General features: G+C 47.2%; 1 protein-coding gene across 12 annotated transcripts in view; it reads left to right on the forward strand.

Moving 5' to 3' along the window:
- The window catches only part of UNC13B (unc-13 homolog B), a 159,603-nt gene that overhangs the window by 34,406 nt on the left and 107,807 nt on the right, over positions 1-17,390 (forward strand). For 5 of the 12 annotated variants that reach the window (XM_079994637.1, XM_079994627.1, XM_079994634.1 and 2 more), the window contains exons 8-10: positions 9,037-9,072; positions 15,476-15,698; positions 16,288-16,413. In XM_079994637.1, coding sequence (XP_079850763.1) covers positions 9,037-9,072; positions 15,476-15,698; positions 16,288-16,413 — 385 coding nt within the window. The remainder of the gene's footprint in view (positions 1-9,036; positions 9,073-15,475; positions 15,699-16,287; positions 16,414-17,390) is intronic. The other 7 variants (XM_079994635.1, XM_079994639.1, XM_079994633.1 and 4 more) reach the window with 4 other exon arrangements.

Here is a 17,390-nt window from a genome sequence, read left to right on the forward strand (position 1 = left end):
CTGCTGCAGAGGAGCCGTGAGGGCCCAGGAAACTGACCTCACATGTCGCTTGGAAGGTCCGATGCTCTCTGAAGCGGCTAATGCGCAGGATCTTTATTTTCGGTTTTGGAGCTGATTTTTAAAATAGCTGTTCAGTGGTAAAAAAACATCCTGCTGTGTGAATAGTCTTAATCTTATATAAAAAGAAGAAGTTGGAAACATCTTGTTAGAAAATCGCTTCTGTTTGCCAGAGAGAGAAGAGGCCAACTGGCAGATTGCAAAGCAACTTCATGTTTTTTGCTCTAGGTTTAAAATACCTATTTTTGAAAGTTCTGTTTCTCACCGAAGCAGGTGCTGGCTTATGTGCAGAACGCTCCCAAGATCTTCCAGAGGGACGTGCGCATGTTGGGTTTCACCCTCAGAATTCAAGGGGCTTCCTCCCTCCTCAAATGGGAAAGGTGCAGGCAGCAGCAGCAGCCTCTGCTAACCCACAACCCAGGGTGCCCTCACCTCTTTGAGTGTACAGCACACATTTCAACATATTCTGTTCATGGACTCATCAGACCAGTAGTAGTGGCAGCACATGTTTGAGGCCTTTATTATTATAATTACTATATATTTATTTATACACCTCCTTTTTCTCTGACTCAAGGTGGCTTCCTGATAAAAATAAGAGCAGCTAAAATCATAGGGAAGAAAGCATTTCAAACAATGAAACACTGGTAGAATTAAAACTATATATATTGCTACATGCCACCCCAATCTCCAAGCAGTGCCAGATTCTGGAGGTTCCAGGCGCTTCCCCAGGGCTCAGTTTCCTCCAAATGAGGGACAGCAGAGACTGGGGCGGGGGGGGGGGAGTGTCTTTAGGATATATGGTTTATTTACACATATATGCGACCTGAGGCTTTGATGTTGGGGCTTGCCACATTAGTAGAATCATAGAATTGTAGATCCAAGAGGGTTCTGCTTCTCCCGTAGACATAGCCTTGGATTCCAGCAGAAACCAAGCATGTCTCTCTCTCCCAGGCTTCAGCCTCCAGCCTCTCCTAGCTTTGAGCTCACATGTACCTCAGCTCTGGCTTTTGTCCTCCTAACTACCGGCGAGTTTGGGAGGGGCCCCCACGCATTTGTGCTCTGGCACAGAGCCACTTCCTTTGTTCCCTTTATGACTCATACTTAGGGGCTCCTTAACTGGAAGCTGGCCTGGCTACTTCAGCTGAATCCTTGCTGGATCCAGGAATCCGAAGGGACTCAGGCATACGCTCCCCCCTCAACATTATATATAAAGCATATGGAAGCAGTCCTTTCCCCCAAAGCCTGCTGGAAGAAGAAAATCTACACTTGCCGGTGGAAGGAGAAGTCTAATGTCTCTAGGGAGGGAATTCCAAAGTCTTTGCAGATTTACCCCAGTGGAGGAACCTGAGAGGGATGTGGAAGGGCTAAGGAAAAACAGGGGGTCTTCCTCCCCTTGCCCCACGTCATTTCCTAGAGGTTCTTGCAAGTGACCCTTCTCGAATCTAATGGGATGAACGGTTCTAGCAGCTTGAATCCCTCTGCAGCTCATACTGCTTTGTTGATTTGCTACTAGGCTTGTGTTTGCAGTGGCTCAGCCTATTTGCCTTTGCATCCAAGCTCACCATCCATGTGTCAGAGAACTGGCAAACTTCTCTCAAGAGTGCGCAGGCTCCCTGCACCAGCAGAAGTTGGTCCAAGGAGTGGTCTTCAGGAGCACCATGAAGCACATAGCCTTTACTAAATTAAATATACATGTATACACTTTGGACAGTGGTAACATGTGAGTGCTCTTGGTGCTTGCCTCAGGAAAAGCTGTTTACACAGGGGCTTGTCCATGATCTTCGGTTGCTCTGAGTTTGCCAATGCACTGGCTGTCAGAACCGCTTAGCATTTTTGAAGGCTGGGATTTCCAATCCGTGCTTGTTTCTGGAGGTGTCAACTTCCATTATAATCTGCAGTGAGTCATCTTCCCACTCTTGCAGGCTTGTCTTCTCCACTCAGTTCTTCACAACACAAAAATGGTGCAGAAAGATGCTCAGAGCCTCTGAACTTGGTTTCTGCGCTCCTGACTTTTGAGACTCCAGATAGTGGCTGCGTTGAAACTGCCTTTTGAAAACTGGGTGGCCAGTGGCATGGCATGGAGTTGCCATCATCTGTACCTGCTGTGGCCAGGAACTGCTCTGATCCTTCTTCAACAGCACAGATGTAGCAGCTGGAAGACCACCTGGTGTGGAACGTATCAGAATTTGACGGACGAAACCTCCTGCTTCTGATGTTAGGAAAATGTGATATCCCAGTATTGAAGGCCAATATTTAGACTGTGCTCAGCAAAGGATTTGTCATCTGTGGGAATGTATCTTTGCACAAACCGTGAATCTTCAGATTCCAACACAGAGAGCCAAAGACGCTGCTGCTGAGTGATGTTCCATGGTCCCAAATGGTGTAACTGTTTGGAGAAGAATATATAGAACAAATAAGTGCCACTCCCCCCACATCTGTGTGCCAAATGAAGTCTCTGTGGTTGGATAATAAAGTGGAGAGTCCAATATTTGTAGAGACAGATGGCACCTCCGTTCCTTGTTATGAAAGACACGGCCATCTGGTTGTCATGGAGAAGGCTAACAATGCCTGCTGCACTCAGATACCGTTTGCCCGGGGGCTCCCATGGCAGCCAGGTAATGCCTTTCACTTCCAGGAGCACATCAATAGTTCAGGTGTCGCCCAACCCAGCCTTGGGAAGTCTGGGCTGGATGCAGTCCATCACTGAAGAATCCTTGGGAGGTCCTCTCCCAGCCGCCTTTTGTCCGGGGGGAAAAGGGCTTCTGAGGCAGCCCATTTTATTGCAGTGGGATAGATAGGCAATATTGGCCATGGTGGTTTGTTTCTTGGCTGTTTCTTCAGTTCTTCCAGTGAGAGGTAGGCATTCTTCCACTTCTGCAGACAGATGGTAGATTTCTTGTTACTTTGCTGCTCATTATTAGATTTTTACCCCACCCTCCCTTCCAAAAGAGCCCAGGGATGCAGACAACAAATAAGGCAAAAATAATACAGATGTTTGGAAGTTTTTTAAATCATCAAGTATCCCTGTGGAACACCCTCCCATCAGATGTCAAGGAGATGAGTAACTATATAGCATGTAGGAAACACCTGAAGGCAGCCCTGCACAGGGAAGCTTTTTAAGGTTTAATGTTTTATTATGTTTTTATATATGCTGGAATCCGCCCTGAGTGACTGGGGCAACCCAGTCAGATAGGCAGGGTGCAAATAATAAAATTATTATTATTATTAGAACATCCTTCTTAAAAACATCAAATATGATAAAGGGCCTGGAAACCAAGGCCTTATGAGGAACGGTTGAGGGAACTGGGAACCTTTAGCTTGGGGAAGAGACAGCCGAGGAGTGATCAGATAGCCATCTTCCAATATCTGAAGGTCTGTTACATGGAAGATGGAACAAGCTTGTTTTCTGCTGCTCCAGAGGGGAGGACCTGAACCAGTGGATTCAAATGACAAGACAGGATATCCTAACTAAACCTTTTGAAGAACTTTCTGACAGTAAGAGCCGTTCCACAGGAGCCGCTACTGAGAAGGCCCTGCAGTGCTTCCGAATACCAGTGGCTAGAGGAGGGCTCTTGCGCTCAGGTCTTGATTGTGCATTTTGCGCAGGGCAGGCCTGATCCAGCAGGCTCTTCTTCTGTTCTTGTGGCTTGTTGCCACATTGCTAATTTGTGGGTCCTGCCCATAAGTCCCTCAGCCCCACATTGGAGGCAGCACCAAAGGCATCGTAGTGGATGTGGCATTTTCTGTGGGTGCTTGAAATGCACTTATTATTGTTGCTTATTAAATAATAATGTGTATTTTGCTTTTTCTGCTTCTCCTGCGTATGTCACTTTGCCCCGTGTTTTGGAAAGGAATGGAAGCAGGTGAATGGCATGACAGATGTAGGTTAATACACTGCCAAGTCAGCAAGATACTTGTTCTGCTGTAGGCTATACACTCTCTCCTGCAGTGTGGCAGAAGCTGGGGTAGGGAGACAAAATCAGCTGGTACCAAGTGCTGAACTTCTCTTTCAAATCCGTCTTGACGAGGGCAGATGCTTCTGTGTAGTATGACGGCTGCTAACATGATTCACGGAATAATCCGGATCAGCACAGTGTCTGAATTGGGGTCTGGCTGAGAGGTGCACCGATGCCCCCTGAGCTTTCCTGATGGCCAGGTGAATCCCTTTCAGCCTAGCAGAATCCCCAAACTCTTTTTGTTGCAGAGCTCTTCAGGCACCCAGCATAGAGGTCCTTTTAAAGACATAAGACCCTTTTTGTAAGTCACAGAGTTTTGGGCATTCTCACCATCAGTTTTACAAACTCCAAGGCTTAACTATTTTAACCTTAAAAGGTATTTAAAAGAAGAAGAAAAGTATCTCTGCATAGAAGATGAAAAGAGACATGAAAGTGATTACTTTGCTCCTGAAATTGGCATATAAGTGTAGGAGGCATATACCTTGAGTTACAGTATTAGGAAAATGCCAAAATTTGATCTACAGTTTCACCATAATGCTTTCTTAGAGAGGTATAAAGTGGCCATTTTGATCACCAAGTCTCTTATGTAGAGTTATTTGGGCCAGGCTAGGCCCACCTTCAAATCTCTGATTCTTTCCTGAACTGGTAAAGGTAAAGGACCCCTGGATGGTTAAGTCTAGTCAAAGGTGACTATGGGGTGTGGCACTCATCTTGCTTCAGGCCAAGGGAGCCGGCATTTGTCCACAGACAGCTTTCCAGGTCATCTGGCCAGCATGACTAAACCACTTCTGGCGCAACGGGACACCATGATGGAAGCCAGAGTGCACGGAAATGCCATTTACCTCCCCGCTGCAGTGGTACCTATTTATCTACTTGAACTGGTGTGCTTTCAAACTGCCAGGTTGGCAGAAGCTGGGACACAGCAACGGGAGCTCACCCTGTTGCAGGGATTTGAAACGCCAACCTGATTGGCAAGCCCAAGAGGCTCAGCGCCAACCATGTACCCCTTTCCTGAACCCGTGCACCTTTAAGCCAGTGATGAAGAACTAAGCTCTTGTGTTTGTCAATTTCCCATAGGAATAGCTGGTGGACCACGGAGAATCAATTTCCTAAAGCAGGTAGATTAATTGGGGGAAAGCTCTGAGCTAATGTGAATTACAAAAAGCAGTTAACAGGCTTAGCTGAATCGGTTGCCCAAGAGATGACTGACACCCAACTCATTGAGAGCTCTAGCCGTGGCCCAACTGTTTGAGAAGGAGGAGGGCAACAGAGATGGCAAGAGCTCTCCCGACCAAGAAAAAGATAGACAAAGGTGCAGAATTGTTTTTGTTGCCCCACCAGCTGGATTTCAACTAAATACTAGGATGAGCTGGTGGCGTGAGCTGCCTTGAGTGCGAGAGGCTGCCTTGGAAGGAAGGTGATGGACTGTCCTTGGTCAGGAGCTGCCAGGAAGCAAAGCCTCTGCCTTACGAAGAACATCGGGCCTGGCAAAGATTAAACCTGCTTGCTGTTTGTTAGGTGAAACGATGAGCATCCCTGATAACTCCAATGCTTGTAGCTTCTGTTTATTTACATGGATGCCTGGCTTTTCTTCCCTCCTGGAAGGCACCGTGCTTTGGTGGGAAATTTCACAGACCGTCTCCCCTCCAGATACTGGCCAGACTCAGACCAACGTCAGCTATAAACTCCCCCAGGAGCCCAGACGACGAGTGATTGATGAAGGGCCCAAAAGCAGAAATGCAACCTAGGTGTGCTCAGAGACCACTAATCTCCGTGGAAAAAAGGGAGTGGGAAGCCTCCCGCTGCTTGTCGGATTAAACGGGTATTCTTGCAGCCGTGATGAGGCAAGGTGCTGAAGCTCATTTGGGAAGGCTGTGTGCCTTCTCTGCCTGAGTTGTCTCCAGACCTGCTGTGCTGTGTTCCTGTGAGCAGGTTTTGCTCGTTAAGTTTGATTAGGGGCTGCCTGCACTCTGCCTGCGGCTCCGACAGACCCACCTCGGCTTCCAGGGAGGAATGACTAATCGGCGCAGCTTCAAGACAGAAAGGGAGATGATAGTTTTCTGAGAGTCCCTCTCTGGGAACATGGCAGCAGCATTCAGCCCTTTGGATTCCACACAGCCTCCAGCCTTTGCTGTGGTCTCTCCCAGCTCCCCTCTCGATCCTGGCACCATTGAGCCTTCTTTGTAGCATTTATTGGAAGGTGTTGGTCTCTCCAGAAGATCTGAGTCATTTTACAAGGGGGCCTTAGCCAAGCGGGAGGGGGAAGCAAGAAGTATTTCTTGTAAGCTGGACTAGCAACAGAGATGCTTTTGGGCATTTCTCTGCAGAGGTTTGTGTGGCTGGTTTGTAGCTTTTAAACCCAAAGGAACATCATGTCTTCAGGCTCCTCTCACTGGCATGTGGGTGGGTGGCTGGAACAAAACAGCCCTGGGTGCTTTGAAGACCCTTATTTCAAAGGTCTCCTCTTTGCTTTCTTCACAACCCGTTATAAAAGTATAGATGTGGGATCAATGGCAGTCCAGCTGGCTTCCTGTGCTGCTGGGATGTCGTGCTATGCGATAACTTTTTAGTTTTAGTCACAGGGTTTTGGGAAATAAGCCAACACAAGGCTTTGGAGGAGAGCAGCAAAGATGAGAAATGTTTTCTGTGCCTGACTAGGATGGGGAAAGTCCAGCTAGGAAGAGAAAAGTTGGTGCATCCCAGAGGGTGGGGAAGCTGCTGCTGACCAGAGTCAAGGCGTTTAAAGTTCTGGATTCAAACTCGGGCTTGAGCTGGGGCACAGCTGAGTGGCAGGTCCAAATTCGATTCCTGTCACCTCAGTTGAAAAGGATTTTGGGTGGCAGTGCTGTGAAAGGCCTTGGAGAGCTGAGCAGCCTGATTTCGCCTAAGGAGGCTTTGTGCGTTCAGCTGGCTCACAGAAGGTGGGATCTCTTTCCCCATGAGATGCTTCGAAGAAGAGACTAGCAATTCCATGGTTCATTTTGTGAGACTGAGGAATCCAGCCATTGCAGGCCTGGCAGGACCTTACAGACCCAACAGATGCATTCCCTCTTCAGACTGTTGAAAACCAGGGGCCCAGTTTTAGTAAGCCAGTAACCAATTTAATACTTGCTCATAGAACCTCCCCAGCCTTGTTTTGTTAAATGTTTTGTGATGGCTCTTTGAGGTGTTGGCAAACGTATTACTAAAATGTGACATGGCTGAGATGAAAGACTCCGTGTTGGTGAAGGACTTGTCAAACAATTTACTATCGTTGTGTGAATTTATATGACCTATAAAAAGCTTAAGCAAGCATATTTTTTTTAACCTCTCCTTCCCCTTTCCTAAAGAAACCCCCAAACCAAACAAACCTGCTATTAATATTTGCTGCTGATCTAGCCCGGTAAGATGAAACGCTCATGCCCCAATTGTGTGCTAAGTCATTAGTTTCCTGCACTGTGGATTCCGGTAAAGCCTCTCCCAACCCAGGTTTGTTGCTCCAGATACACACCTGCCAGGAGTTTGTGAGTAGGAGGACCATCCACCTCTCCTCCGCCACTGCCGAAATACTGACCTTCCAGTTCCTGGAATGGTCTTCCAGTTGTCCATTTTTGCCAAATCTCGAAAAGCACATCATATTAAAACAGCTCGGCCATAGGAAAGACAAGAGAAGAAGCTGCTCTTTCAAGAGAGCATCAGAAACACTTGCAAATATTCCCTGGGAAAGGGAGCCCATGAGTGGAGGGTCCTTAATGCCTGGGTCTGTGTTGGGAAGCAGGGAATGGAAGTGAGGTGGCAGTTCTGTATTTTTTCATGCTGTTTTGATTTTAAATTGTATCTGGATTTTTAATCTGTATTTCTGTTCCGGGAAACGACTTTGAGACCCTTGGTGAGAAATCTAAATTTTAAATAAGTATTGGAGATGGTGTCTTTGCAAACAAAAACAGTAGACTGTTACAAGTAGTAAATAGTGGTGGTAACTGGAGTAATAAAAGGTTCACACTGTGATAACATTCAGTCATAGGTTTTATTTTCACTTCTGTAAGGTTATTTTGGCACAAAGAAAAAAAATATGAAAGAACCACCTCCCTCTTTATTTTAGGGTTCACCCCAATTGAAAATTGTTTATGAATAGGTTTAAACTGTGTCGGGAGACCTCCCTGAAGGCAGAGTTAGAAATTAAGGGCCAGTTTTCACAATGGAGATACACAGAGCAGATTCCTCCCAGGATCTGTATTTTGATCTGTCTAATTTACTCCTAAAAGGAACTGTCATCATTTGGTGTTTGGTGGTGGCTTGGGATGAAGAGAAGAAAAGCACTGCACACAAATCACGGCTGAATTTTGGAGTTCCCCACCACCACATGAGCAATAGCTCCGAAGGCTTTGGCAGTAGATCAGACAAATGTGCAGAGAATAGGTTTATCATGACTTTTCAATTAACTTCAAGCCCTGCTGGTGAGTTTCCAAGGGGCTCTGGCTGGCCATTGCTGAATGTTTTGAGCTTCCCCACAAAGGCAGTGCTCATGTAGGGATGGGAACAGAAAGGTCATGAGTTGGTGGGAGAATGAAAAGTGAGGACTTGGAGGGGCTGAGGTGAAGGGATCAGGGTGGGGAGATGGAACGAGTGCAAGGGGTGTTGCACTGGGGCAGAAGGGGCTTCCTTAAGATGGTAACACTGGACAAGTGGATTTGCCATTTCAACACTTCACTAAAAAAAAAGTGTTGTTTTCTGCTGAATGAATGGCTGTACAGTGACCTACCTAATGTGGGCAGGGTCTGCTTAAGGCATGGGCTGTCCATTAATTCAAAGATTGACTTGGCAATCTTCAATATTCATGTACAATTTTCCATCTTCTCACAAGTTAAGAAGTCCTCAACAGGTGGTAAGTTGCTGAAAAATGTAGGATATTGTCATGGCAAAAATAAACATGTTTTAAATTTTAAACTTCTGCCCAGCAAACATATCATCAAACCCTTCTCACTTGTCATATTTATCTATACTTTTTCCATTCCTATTTTTTGCTTCCATTTGTTGCATGCAGGCAGCTGGAGTTATTTCGGATGGGGAGAAGAGCAGAGTATGTAACACTTTAATAATAATTTCTTTCTAGTTCTCCGGTTCAGAATTGCTTCCCCATGCTCCAGGCTGAGGATATCTCGGGTATTCATGCATAAGAGTGAAATGCAATCGACCTTCTGCTATTTTTTACTTTGTTGAATTCCGTTATTGTGTGTGCCCATCCTACCACGCCTCTCCCTTGCAATGTGAACTAATGAATGGTACCTTAGAATAGGGATGTTCTCTTGCCTGGTGCCTTTGAGGGCCACGGGGCGTCCCCGATAACCCCCAACACAGCAGTTGCTATGGGTCTGAGAAGCAGAAGCTGCTCTGTCCCTTTTGTTCCCAATTGTGAAAAACAAAAATGGCTATTGAGCATAAAAGGGCAGGCTGCTGATCCATCAGGAAAGGTCTAGAGTATGTCCTGTTTCTCAGGATCAGGAAAAATGCTGCTCTCCCCCCGGGGGAAGCGGCTTCAGCCCTGGTCCTCCTTCATGTGCCCAGTGCTTGTATGCATTTCTCCTTCTGTTTGTCATGTGCCCCTCCTCATTAACTCTAGGCCCCTCTCCCCCCTTTTCAGGTAGATAAGACACCTGTCCATGTTGCAAATTTTTGGTGAAGCTTCAGTTTCCCAGTGTTGCCCAATTGCACCGTGAAGAGCGCCTGGGGCTTTGCTTTCTTGCCCTGCCACCTTCCTCCGAGTAGGAACTTGTGCCTTTCCCACCAGATGGGTCTTCAAATGCCAGGGTGGGGGGAGGAAGCCAGCAGGCTCAGCCTTCCCTGCCTCCCGCTTGCTCTTTTGAAAGTCAGATTGGTGTGTGGCATTTGCCAAAGTGACAGGCGGGCTCTCCTCCTCCTACCCGTATACCTTCCAGAGCAGTGAGAGGTTTTCACAAAGAATAACAATCTCGCAGTCGAGGAGGTTCCCCCCCCCCCCTTCCTGAGATCACATAATCCCAACCTCGCCCTCTGGGCTGATTAACTCGGTGCTGTGGGCAGATTGTGGAGGCCACTCTGATGCAAAGCCCTGTGAGTGGTGACATTTGCCGGTGCTGAGGAGCCTGTGCCTCTTTCCTCTACACTGTCTGGCACCGGTGTCCCCATTAATACAGACCGCTGGCCCTTTGGGAGTTTCCTGAGGAATCTGCTCTGCTGAGTTGAGGAGGAAGATTAATTCTCTAGCAGGTTGTTGTCAAGTGGTGATCTCAAAGCAAGAGGCTTGTGGAGTTGAAACCCCCACTTGCCAGGTGTGTGCATCTTGGGGGTCCCAGGTGGCACGAGGCTTGGCCAGTGGGCCTCTTCTGCGCAAGGCTTTAACACAGGGTGTGCCCATCTGCACCTTCCCTTTTGTTTCTGCCCTTCTCTTTCACAAAGCATTCGGAGGTGCTGTGAGTTTAGCGTTGGTTCCCTGGAGCTGCTGGAGATTTCTCCCAGCCAGTGTTTCCTCAGTACGATGGGGGGACATGTGCAAAATGTCCTGCAGCCCGTTCAGTAGCCTCTATTAGAATCATAGAATCATAGAGTTGGAAGAGACCACAAGGGCCATCGAGTCCCACCCCTGCCAAGCAGGAAACACCATCAGAGCACTCCTGACATATGGTTGTCAAGCCTCTGCTTAAAGACCTCCAAAGAAGGAGACTCCACCACACTCCTTGGCAGCAAATTCCACTGTCAAACAGCTCTTACTGTCAGGAAGTTCTTCCTAATGTTTAGGTGGAATCTTTTTTCTTGTAGTTTGGAACCATTGCCCTGTGTCCGCTTCTCTGGAGCAGCAGAAAACAACCTTTCTCCCTCCTCTATGTGACATCCTTTTATATATTTGAACATGGCTATCATATCAGCCCTTAACCTCCTCTTCTCCAGGCTAAACATGCCCAGCTCCCTTAGCCATTCTTCATAAGAGCAGAGCAGATTTCCTCCCAGGCGGCAGCAGCAGCAGCGGGAAGGTACAGGGCAGGCTGCTTCTGTTTTTCCAACAAACATCAGATGAGGAATGGGCAAGCCCTCTATTTCTGGGGAAGCTCTTATCTTTTTTGACAGGATCTACTTTTGTTGACTGCCACGTTGAGACAAGGCTTTTGGCGTGGAGTCGCACTCATCTTGAATGCCTGCTGTTCTCTTGTGGAAGAGAAGACGCTTAAAACTCACATTCACACTCAGCTCTCCCACTCATCCCACCTTGACATTCACTTGCCTGGATTTCAGGAGGGATTTTATTTTTTTAAAAAAACCTTTCTTAAAGGCTAATGGGGGAGTAATTAGGTTTTCAGTCTCCTTTTTCATGTGAAAGGCAGCCTTCCCTTGCTTTGGAGAAAAGCAGTAGGAGAAGACGTAAATGTCTGGCCATAGAATTCTCACAAGCCCTTTTATAATAATAATAATAATAATAATAATAATAATAATAATAATAATAATAAAAATAAAATTAATAGGGAAGCCATAGCCAGAGACCCACCCTCTCTTTTCACTCAACACCTTTTGCTCTTTTAATATGAGCAGAAGACTGTCTTTCCCAGTAAACCTTTAAAAGATCTTGTTGCATTGTGCCTCTGTGTTGTGAAATGTGTTTCAAAGATTTGTTGTTCATGAGACATTTGGACCTTTTAAAGAGAAGATGTTCCACCAGCCCCTCTCACAATAAGTGCTGTTCCAGTGCTTGCTGGCAAGGTTCCAGGATCAATAAACTGTTGGACTGTAGAAAAGCTGCACTCTCTCTCTCTCTCTCTCTCTCTCTCTCTCTCTGTCGATTTGTCAGTTATTTTGAGAACACGTTCCCTGCAAGTTTTGTCTCCTCTGCCTGGCTCCTCACCCTCCTCATGCAGGTGGAGTCTCCTTCTTTGGAGGTCTTTAAGCAGAGGCTTGACAACCATATGTCAGGAGTGCTCTGATGGTGTTTCCTGCTTGGCAGGGGGTGGGACTCGATGGCCCTTGTGGTCTCTTCCAACTCTATGATTCTAGGATTCTATGATTAGCTGGGCAGTCAGGCCTGGGGTGGTGGCAAGGGACACAAACTCGGGCACAACAAATCAAAGGGCAAGAGACACAAACTTGAGCACAACAAATCAAAGGGCTTGTGAAAATGGACAGTATTCTGAGACTAGAGCCATGCTTTGTGCTTAGAAAATGACTTGGGATTCCCTCTCCCTCCAGCTCTGGTTGGAGGGGCCTTTCCTTCCTTTAGTTGCTACTCTAACCTCTTCATCCCTCTTTCTCTTTGCTTCCTCTCTTCCCCCAGCCCAGACTCTAGGTGGTAGTAGCACCCTGGTGAGCATGCCGCTGTGGGATGTGAGCCTCTGAGCCCTTCTTCGTTCTAGACTGTGCATGAATACCACGTGGTCTCGCAAAATGGAGCATGCCTCTCTCCCCTCCCCAGACCTAGTTCATTCTTCAGAGCTGCTTGTGTGAAACTGTTCATCCAGGTTGGGGTGAGGGCAGAAAAAGTCTTTGCCTGGCGTGAGATGCTGGTGGAGACAGGGGCTTGAGCGTCAGACAATTCAGTGATTCTTCTATTGGGGGAGACTGTTTTGAAGCCAGAATGGAGGCACTTGTAAAATACAAAGCATCCAGATGAAGCCAGAATGGAGGCACTTGTAAAATACAAAGCATCCAGATTGGTTTCTGCTCTATTCTTTTCGTAAACCACTTTGAGGTTTTCTACAGTTAAGCGGTACATAATTTTTTATGAAATCAATCAATCAATCAATCAATCAATCAATCAATCAGTCAGTCAATCAAAGCAGCACACCCAGAGCTGGTTGGGGAAGTTGTTGTCACTCTGCCTTGTCTGAGGAATGAAAATGCAATTGGCTTCTGCGTGGGGTTTCTCATTCACTGCCCTCCACCCTCCTCCTCCTCCTCCTCCTGCCCCTCAGGATAGTGCCTGGAATTCTCTTTTTGACACCTGCATCTCCCTCCCATGTAGGAGACCCCCCCAACCCCACAGGCATTAGATTCTTTTTCTTGGAAGAGGGGGGCCCTTCTTGGTGAAGCCTCCCTCCACCTCCTCTCCCTGCAGTTATGGTGAGGTGTTTTCACCTATTCTCAAACATTTGCTTATGTAATTAAAATACCCATACTAGTGTTTCTTTAAAAGTAAACTTATACATTAGTTGACTGTTTTAAAATCCCAAAACAGTATACTCAGTAATTAAAAAAGAAAACCTCCATACAATACGTGATAAAACAACATAGCCTCCTAATAAAAAAAAACAATTCTGTGGTTGCTCAGGGGTCAGTACCGCTCATCTGAAAATGCTTAGGTAGGGGAAAAGACACGGAAAGAATTAACATTATTGACACAGGCCTTGTTTCCAGGGGCAGAGGGCTTGTTCCACATGGCATGGCAGATGCCACCATGCTCAAAGAACCTTCTGAAGGAAGCCACACTTTAAATCAGATCAGGGTTAGCAATGAAAATCACCCCCTTGAGGTGACACATCAAATGATGGAGATGGCCTAGAAAACCTGCTGAAGGCACAGTCCTTTTAAAATAACTCCCATGGGACCCCATGAGCATGAGCGGGAGCTCTTGTTCACTCCCGTGTGGTGGCGATGGGCCCAGGAGGAGGACCTTCGCCTGGGATGATGTTCTAGAGCTGTAACTGAGCACTCAGAGCAAGACCCCCAGGCTCACTCTCACCAGGAAATCAAGGTGGAGAGCCATGGCTCAACTGCTGCAGGTTCTCTCTCAGTCTCACAAACCTGCTCAAGCACAACATGGAGCAAAACCAGGAACATTTTGGGCTTTCAGGTGGTGGTCTCATTTTGGGATACTGCCCCTTCCTTCGCACATCAAGAAACATCCTCAAGGGGTACTTTGTTCTGCCACATTGGTTGCCTGCTCAGATACAGATGTACTTTTGAAAGGGACTTCGTCTCTCCTTTGAAGAAAGAGAGAGAAATTGATAATTGCTCTTCATTTATATTTATATTCCACCAAACAGCCAAGATAAGCACCTTCATGTGAATCCAGAAATTTTAGTGTACTGAAATTAGCCCTTTCCCCTAGCAGATGAGCAAGAATGCTTCCACCCAAGGCAGCTTAAAAAGCAGGAGATGGTGTCATTTCCAGCATGGACAATCAAATTACTCCAGAGAAGTTGAAAGCCTGTTTGAAGTTGTTCTTGGCTAAGGATGCTTCATATTCTGTTTTTTCTTCCTTATTAAGATGCATGTTGCAATTCCACTTAATGTCGGGGGGAGGAGCAGGCTGGCTGGGCGGGGGGCAAGGAACAGCTTGTTTCTGTAGAAACTAGCCCTTATATTGAATAAATGGAAGAGAGTCTGGAACCAAAAGGCTTGTAAGAAGCAAGCCCTGTTCCATTTCTGGTGGGCAGTTTTGCCTGGGCTCTCCAGACCACAAATTCAAGTGAGGCAGAGGAGCTGCCAACTATACCATGCGGATGCTGGAAGAGGCGTCCGGCATCCTGGCTCAGATCTGCCCTCTTCAGACAGTGCTTCTGTTAGACTCTCCTCCCTCCGCTGCTCGGTGGTGGTTGTAGCTTGTGGGTCGATGTTGCGTAGTGACTTTCCTGCAGCCCCCCCTTTGAGCTCCACAAAAGTTGCCGGTTCTCCTTACCATTCCCACTTTGTCAACCAAAAAAGAAATACTTAAGCTGTGATCACCCTAGGCAGAGCATGAGCACTCGCAAGAACAACCTGCCAGCACATCCTGCCAGTTTGTTCCTGCTCCCCTTCCCTCTGCCCCCCAGCCCTGGGCAACTTCCTGGGAGGGACGGAGCTGCCATTCAAGCTAGAGGTTTAGTGTCCTTCCTTTCCCCTTGGACGATGTTTACTTGTTGTTTGTTTCAGTGGCCACCTTTTAAAATACTCCTAAGTAGAAATGTTGGCAATTGTGCACGCAAGGTATTTCTCTATGCACTATCACAGATGCTTTCTCCTTCCTGGCTCCCAAATGTGCCACGACTGTCCTTTCCACTAATGTTTCCTCCCCATTCCTGGTTGGAGAGATGCTGCTTAGCTGAGGGCTCCTTGGAGGAGGTCTAGGAAGAGAGGGGAGACGCAGGGCAGTGCTGCCTGCAACCCTGCCAGAGGGAGGGGAAGGAAGCCAGTAAAAAAAGCTGGCTAAGAAAATGGTTCTGCTCTGTTCTCTTTCACCAGCTATTAAACCAGGTGAATAAATAGATTCTCCTCTTCTCTTCCACCCATAATAAAGCCAGCCTTTATGGTATGATGTACTTTGGGAGGAGTTGTAGAAGAACACCTCTTCACAGGCCTCATTCGTGATGCTTAGAGAGCTAAATCTCCAGTGAGGAGCTTCCCTGGGAAGCCAAGAAGCTCTTCCTTTAGGCTGCCCTTTACTTTGTCTCATAAGACAAACAAGCTCGCTTGAAAGGTGCTTTTGTCTGAAGTGTCCCGATCTTGGACTGGGAGACGCTGCTCAACCTTCTCCTGTCTTCTAGCTTTTGAAGACCAGGACAGTGCTGTGGATGACAGAGACAGCGACTACCGCAGTGAGACCAGCAACAGCATTCCTCCCCAGTACCACACCACCTCGCAGCCCAATGCTTCGGTGCACCAGTTCCCCGTGGCTTCCCGCCTGCAGCAGCAGGGGGCCCCCCGAGAGTGCTGTGTGGAGTCCCTGCACGGCTATGATTTGGATTACCACGAACGAGCAGCCATCAGGTAGGTACCCACTTGGAACCAGGGCGTTTTCTTTCCCCCAACCACAAATTTATTGGCAGGAGAAACTCACCGTAAGCTACCAAGACTGGGGCTGGCTGCTTCAGACTATCTTGTGGTCAGGTTCTTAAAAGAAAAGCCATTCTGCTGCTTCAGGGGTGACAGAAGAGCAGTGAGCAACAGCTGCCAGACACGGGTCCCGCCCCCCCCCCCCAGAATAGCCCAATGGGAGCAAAGAGAGCTTTGCAGCTGAGCCTCCTCCTTGCGAAGCAGAGCTGGTGGTAAGCAGTTCTTTTTGCTGTGGAATTTTGGGATCCCCAGGTTGTCGCCCTGAGTGACCAAGAGTGACTGACAATATGTGGACCAATTTCACTTGAGATTGCAAGGCGTGCTGCCCCTCAGGATGCCCCTCTTGCTGAGATTTGGCTTCTGTTGTCTCGCACCCATCCAGACTCCTACCATGATTGTGCAACCACCAGTCCCACACGCCACACACTTGCTTTCACTTTCCATTTTACGATACTAAGCTGTTTGAACCTTCTGTGTTGCTCTTGTCCTTCACGTCTCCCAACGTCTCCTTGCCTTTTTGAAGAAGGCGCCATAGCTTAGACTCCACTGTGAGTGGCCGAACTGACCTGGAATCTGCATCACAGTCAAGTCAAATGACAAGCCGCCAGCTGTCATTAGAGAGCCGCCACTCACTAGAGGTGTCTGATAGGTGGGTGACCCTCTCCGAAGCCTCTGTGTCCGTGTCTCGTGACGTGGCTTTGGTCTGCTGGGGTTCCTGGGCTGGCTATCAGTCTTTGCATGAATTCATCCTCTTCCAAGTATAGTTGCCGGCTGGCTGTTTTCTATTGCTTCTCTTGTTCCAACTGGGTTTTTGTTGCTGTTGACTTCCTCCTTAGGAAAAATGTAGAACGTTTCTATCAGCCCTCAAAAGAGAGAAGTGATGCAAATCATTAGCTTTCCTCCAAACTAGGCCTTTAAAATGTTAGATCTATCTAATTTATTCTCATATAATTACTTTGGTTTCTAATTGTCCTGTCAATACTGTAGCTGGAGTTTTTAGGATTCATGTTTCCAATTCTGACTTGCCCATCATAATCTTGTTTGTGCTGTCCACATGGTTAATGGAAGTAACCCCAAATAATAATTGGAACAGTTCCTCATTTTGCGCCTTATCAACATGGTTGTTGTTTTTAATTTATTTACCTCTAAAGATAAACCACAAGTAAGATAATGGGTTTTTTCCTGTTTTGTCACATTGCAAATTTAATTAATTGATGCACTTTATTGTGTGCTTAGTGTAAAAACTTATTATTAGTCTGTTGCAAATGCCCCTTCTTAAAATCAGGAGGTAAGAGTCCTGCTGGATCAGGCCAGTGGCCCTCCTTCTCCAGCATCCTGTTCTTACAGTGACTGACCAGATGCCTGGGAGAAGCTCAGAAGGAGGACCAGAGCCCTCCGCTCCACTCCGCTCCTCTCCTCTCCTGCAGTTTCCAGCAACTGGGGCTCAGAAGCATCTCTGCCTGCGACCGCGGAGGCAGAGCAGAGCCATCATGGCTAGTAGACTTTGATAGCCCTTCTCCCCCATGAATTTGTCTAATCCTCTCTTAATCCAAGTTGGTGGCCATCATCGCTTTCTGTGGGATAAACTCCGTTGAGACGCTCCAGAAAGTGACTTGTAACATTTTA

The sequence above is a fragment of the Podarcis cretensis genome (genome assembly GCF_951804945.1).
Source record: "Podarcis cretensis genome assembly, chromosome: 11".
Lineage (NCBI taxonomy): Eukaryota > Metazoa > Chordata > Lepidosauria > Squamata > Lacertidae > Podarcis > Podarcis cretensis.